We start from the raw sequence: 6053 nt of genomic DNA on the forward strand, positions 1-6053 counted from the left end.
GAAGTGGTGCTGTGGCTCAAGTGGTAGAGTGCTAGCCTTGAGCTGAAGAGCTGAGGGACAGTGCCCAGGCCCAGAGTTCAGGCCCCACGACCAGACCCCCCCAAAAAAAAGACTCCACATAGAGCTCCCCTATGACCCAGCAGTCCCACTTTGGGGCATTTACCCGAATGATCACAAACAAGACCATACTAAAGCTACACAGCACAGCTATGTTTATTGCAGCATTATTTTCCAATCTTATAGGTAAGAACTTGCACCTTAATGTAAGAGAGGTTAGGTGTTTTCTTAGACTTAATCACACTAGTATTTCCCTTTTGCCTATGTGAACAATCTATTTACCTTTTTTTAAAAAAATCTATTTTCTATTGGATTACTGGTCTTTTTATCTGACATTAAGCAATTCTTTATTACTTAGGTAACAAGTTCATTTTATCTGATATGTACTGATAGGCAATTATTGTTTCCCACTTGGAATTTTGTGTTGTTTTTCCCTTGAATAAATGTTTGACTTTTGAATAAATAAATGAATTTTAATAGATGCAGAGGACTATGTTTTTGACTCAGTATTTTTTAATTGATATTTTCCTCTAGTCTGATTTTCTTTTGAGAAGGGGTCATTTTGCATTTTTGCCCACCTGGAATTTATTTGAAACATGAATGCTCATCATCTTTGAACATCAGTTCTTCTGGCTTTCTACCAGGGTAATTCAAGACTGTGTTTTTAGCAGGTTCTACTTTAGAGACCCTAAATTTAATGAAATTTCTCTTTAATCTGAGTTTCTTACCTTGGATATTCCTTGAACCTCTTATTCGGGGAAGCTTTTAGCTATAGTTCTTTTTTGTTTAATGGAAATTTATTATAACTAGTCCCCAACTCCTTTATCAGTGGAAAATTTTCAATAGCTAATGGCCTCATGAACATGCATTGTTAAAACTTGAGATAGCTATGGGAGGGGAAGGGGAAAAAAAACTTTACAATTTAGGTGGGGAGGAAAAGGGGGGAGTGTAGTTGAGGAGGTGGGAGGGAAGGGATGATAAGGGAAAAACAAAGGAGGAGGCAACAATGCTTGATAAGAAATGTACTCATTACCTTGCTCAAGTAACTGTAACCCCTCTGTACAGTATTTTCACAATAAAAAACTTATTTTATAAAAAGAGATAGTTAAAAGGTGATATTCCAGATTGTGATGTCTCCTGAAAGATTAAGCAACTTCAAAGACTGCTTGCCTTTGATAAGTGACCACGGCAGTGAGCTCTGTGCTCTGTGAGAAGCCCCTGCAGTAGACAAGCCGAGCTTCATCTTAAGTTAAGAAATATCCCCAGGAATGGGAAGTGTTGTTAGGGCACTAGAGCTAGAAACTTATGAGACTTGAAGCATGGCTACATGGTTGGGATAGGAGCAGAATGTCTGTAAATGTACGTTCAGAATGCAAATCTGTCCATGGTGGCAAATACACAAATATATTTTTGTTACCATGATTTAGCCCATATGGTGATCAAACAGGTTATTGTACCATATTTTCTGAGGGCAGAGATGGAGTATTACTTCTTTTTTATATCTCAAACTCATTCTATGAACAAGCCCATGCAATAGTTGTTTCATTTATGAGTTGGTAGAACAGTATTTTATATCTCAGATTGGGGGGGGTGGTTGTTGAGGGAATGGCAAAAGAAATCAGTCAAACTTGAACTCTAGTTACTCTGTGTGTGTGTGTGTGTGTGTGCAGCTGAATTTCATATCAGATTCAAATGCAGTCTTACAAAGCATTATAAACTAACTCAATGTCAGTTACTGCTTTGTCCAACCAAAATCTCACCCTCCTATTCCTGTGAAATGCACCATCAGTTTGCTCAACTTTGTTTGGCAGATACTGTAATAGTTCTACTTAAAATTTGCTTACAAGGCTCTACATGGTGACATACAGAACACTGAGTCTTCCCTAGATACTAATTTTATGCTGTGATTCAATTGTTGTTCTTTACCTTTGTTTTTTCCCAGAAGATTGACAGAGTTGTATTCGTTGGGAACTTTCTCAGAATCAATATGGTTTCCATGAAGCTACTTGCATATGCCATGGATTTTTGGTCCAAAGGACAGCTGAAAGCTTTATTTTTGGAACATGAGGTAAGTTGAGCTTACACAAACTTAAATTTCCTATATGGAGTCTATCTTAGTGTGTCTGAACAGTTCTCCTAATTTTAAAGTTTAACAAGTAGAAAAGGTGCCATTTCAACTTTGCATGTATTCAAAAAGAAAAACTGTGGAAGCTTTCTTATTCAGTAATGGACTGGTAATTGAATAGTTGGAAGGAAGGAAGGAAGGGAAGAAGGAAGGAAGGAAGGAAGGAAGGAAGGAAGGAAGGAAGGAAGGAAGGAAGGAAGGAAGATGTCAGTGGGAATGCAAGTATAATACTGTCAATAGAGGTATGGAGGTTTCCTTTAAGAATGAAATACAGATGTTAAGCACCAATGGCTAGCATCTGTACTACTAGCTAGTCCGGAAGCTGAAACCTAGAAGATTGAAGATTCAAAGCCCAGCCCAAGTAAGGAAGTCTATAAGACTTCATCTCCAATGAACTAGCAAAAGCTGGATTACAGGTGTTGCTCAAATAGTAGAGCACAAACTGTGTACAGGAAAGTTGAACCAGAGCATGGGCATGAAGGCCCTGGCGTTCTAAACCTACTGCTGGTAAAAACGAACTCAAGTATAAATAGTTAAGAATAGTTAAGGCCCTGTGACAGAAATTAATACTGAAAGCCCTCTCCCCCCTTCCCCCAGCCTTTTTTTTTAAAGCACACATAAATCAGTGCCACAACTTTTAGGGGGTGGAGTAGAATAAGGTCCTACAATCTTTACTTTTTTTCCCTCCCACCAGAGCAGCCACCTCTTCCCCCCCAATCTGCTTCTTAATGACATCTCCATGTAAGGGTTGTTTGAAAAAAAAAACAACGTTCATAACGTTGAAAGGAATATTTAAGAAGAAAAAAAGAAAGTAACTGTTCTGGTCCAATGTAGTTGCCAAATTTAGCAATTAAAAAAAAATCAGATTTCCAAGTTACTTTATCTGGCATGGTGTCCAGCATCCTTACATTCACATTTTTTGGCCTAATGCAGATAATACAGCTTAGAAGCTGTCAGTAGTGAAAAGTCATTTCCAAGGTCATAAAGGTAGGTGACCAGGAAACTTCTCGAAGCTGTCTCTTAAAATGTTCTTCATATTCTTGAATTCGCTTTGGTTCAGGAAGACCTATCTGTGGAATACTATGGAGAGACAGCTTTAGGGAGACACTGGTTTGGTGGCTCTCTAACTCCTTTGGCCTTAGGATCTTGGGAGTCCTCACTGCTTATTTTTCCTTTCTCTTGTCTTCTCCTCTCCTGTCCTTTTCTCTCCCCATCCCCCCATTGTAGCAACAACAACTGAGATCATGAGGTATTCTGGCACATCCATACCAGGCTCTGCAGTCACTCTTCAGTTAACCCAACATCAGAGGGGTAGAGTCTCCAGTCTCTGGGAACCAATTGCTAGTGACTGAATAGTTGCCTGCTGTCCTTCCCTACCCTAATTCATAAGTTGAAACCTTAATCCCCCAAATTGTGGTATTTTGGAGGTGGGGCTTTGGGAAGTGATTAGATTATGAGGACTGGCTCTCATAATGGGATTAACATCCTTATAAAAAAAGACCCAAGAAAGCTGTCTGTCCCTTCTGCCACCAGATCTTACAGCCAGGACAGCTGATCTTGTATACCTAAGAAATAAAGTTCTGTTGTTTATAAGCCACCTGGTCTGAGCTACTTTGGTATAGATAGCAACACAACATACCAAGACAGAAATGCCTAAAATTTCCTTGCATTTTCACAGAGCCATGTGTTTTTATTTTATTTTATTTTGTGTTCATACTAAGTTTAAACTTAGAACCTGAGTGCTGTCTTTTAGGTTTTTATGCTCAAAGATGGTATTCTAATGCTTAAGCCACAGCTCTATTTCTGGCTTTTTGGTACTTAATTGGGGATGAGTCTCAAGGACTTTCCATGCCCTGAGTGAGTTTGAACATCCATCCTCAAATCTCAGCCTCTTGAGTAACTAGAATTAGAGGGGTGAACCACCAACTTCTTTAATCTATAGAATTCTGAGGTAGCCTTCTTAGCATTATTAGCTAAGGTTCAGAGACAATCCTACAGAACCTTTTTATTGTTTTCTAGGGTTATTTTGGAGCAGTTGGGGCCCTGTTGGAGCTGTTCAAAATGACTGATGAGCAGTAGAGATAGATAACAGCTTCCTGTGAGGATGGAGAATTGACCTAGAGAAGGTGAAATCGCCTTCGGATGGAAGCCAAGCCATCATGGCAGATGAACCTGCTGGATTTGTAAATTATTTACAATTCTTCTAGCTAATCTTTTACTCTTAGTTTTTAATCTTATGATTCAAAATGGGGGATATATAAGAGTTTTTTCTGTAAACTGTATTTTAAAAAATTGTGCAGTGTGGCCAAACTTACCAATTTATGCATTAAGTTTGAAAATAATGTATGATATCTAAAAAGGACCGCAATGTAAGTGCTGTTTATTATTCTTCTGGGGTTTACTGATCAGTGTGGTAAATTTTAGCTTCATTTAGTAATTACTCTAGGAGATGTTACCTTTACTTATATTTTTCATGACGTTTCATGATTTGCTGTTGGTTTCAAATGAAACTACAAATCTGGCATGTTTTACTGTGAACATTTGTTTGTTTGCCCTCTTTTTTTTTCCTGTCCTTTCTGTTCAAATGTCTGATGGAAAAAAGAGTTCATCATTGTTTTTGTTCTCCAATAATCGTCTTCTCTCCTAGCCACAATCTTCCTTTAAGATGTTGTTCATATCAATCAAGGTGCTGACCAACTCAATGCAAAGTTCAACACATATCGAAAGCTCTCAAAAGAACCCAGGAAAAGAAGACTCTGAAAAGGGTTATCGATTTGAGTTTATACAATGTTGAAATTTATTTGTAATGTTATTCTTTACAAATATAATGTTTCATTTAAATATGTGTTATGCTATGTAATGTTAAATTGAAATATTCTCATGGTGAAATGTGCTTATTCATGTATACAATATGAATGGAAGGAAATCCTTATACCAAAATCAAATTATAGGATGTCATGGATTGAGGTACCAGGTGGTAATAACTGTTTTGTACATGTATGTACATAGGAGCTTTGTAACAAGGCATCTTAAACAATAATATTAAAGATTTTGTTGTTGTTTTATGTTTAATCCTAAACTCTAAAAGTTAAAAAGAAATTTATGATCTATGTATCTATTTATCCATTTATCATTTTATTTTAATTTTTTTCCTTTTTAAAGATTCCATTAAGACTAGTGGGTAACTTTTAAATGAGAGTCTTGTACATATAGGGAACACATGAGATCTAATGATCTTTTGGGTTGAGCAAACCCTTAAAAGGGATTTTTTAAGGCAATATAATTGCAAAATCTCTTCTCTGCCTTCTAAGCACCATCTTTAATTGCCATATCTTTAGAGTCTTGAAGAAGTTGATGCTAATTGAAGAATTCACTTGTCTGGTTGAAATAAAGTCTGTTTTTGTTGTGATGTTTTTAGTGTAGATGTTATTTTTGTTTCTTGATCCTCATTTTCATATTATCTGCTGTGTATTGTAAAGTGACTGTGTGTTGTGTTTTTGCTGCTCTACAGATCATAACGTGACCCTATAAGTGTGGTAAGGTCCAAAACTATGTCTTCACTTGAAACTGCAGCCCTATGTGGGATTTAAAAAAAAAAATAGACATATTGCTCTTCTACATTAGACTCCTTAATGCCAAATTATCACTGCTATAGTTGGTAAGTCTGAAGGAGTTTCAAAATTTGCTCATCAGAAATATATCCTAGCAACTTCTGCCTCACTTTAAAATAATTAAAGCAACTAAGGTGTTCTTTTAAAAATACATTACGTATAACTAGTGCCTTTTGGTGGTCTCTTTGCCCATTCTTCTATCAGGGAACAGCAGACCTTGAACCTACAAAGCATGGTTCTGCAAAAGAAATCAGGTTAAG

The 6053-nt window shown here is 37.0% G+C and overlaps 1 protein-coding gene across 3 annotated transcripts in view; it reads left to right on the forward strand.

Moving 5' to 3' along the window:
- Pank1 (pantothenate kinase 1) overlaps positions 1–5591 on the forward strand; it is an 88108-nt gene extending 82517 nt beyond the window's left edge. For all 3 annotated transcript variants that reach the window (XM_013017163.1, XM_013017159.1, XM_013017162.1), the window contains exons 6-7: positions 2000–2125; positions 4202–5591. In XM_013017163.1, the coding sequence (XP_012872617.1) occupies positions 2000–2125; positions 4202–4261 (186 nt within the window). In that variant the 3' untranslated portion in view covers positions 4262–5591. The remainder of the gene's footprint in view (positions 1–1999; positions 2126–4201) is intronic.
- The last annotated feature ends 462 nt before the right edge of the window (positions 5592–6053 follow it).

The sequence above is a fragment of the Dipodomys ordii genome, unplaced genomic scaffold (assembly GCF_000151885.1).
Source record: "Dipodomys ordii isolate 6190 unplaced genomic scaffold, Dord_2.0 Scaffold34, whole genome shotgun sequence".
Lineage (NCBI taxonomy): Eukaryota > Metazoa > Chordata > Mammalia > Rodentia > Heteromyidae > Dipodomys > Dipodomys ordii.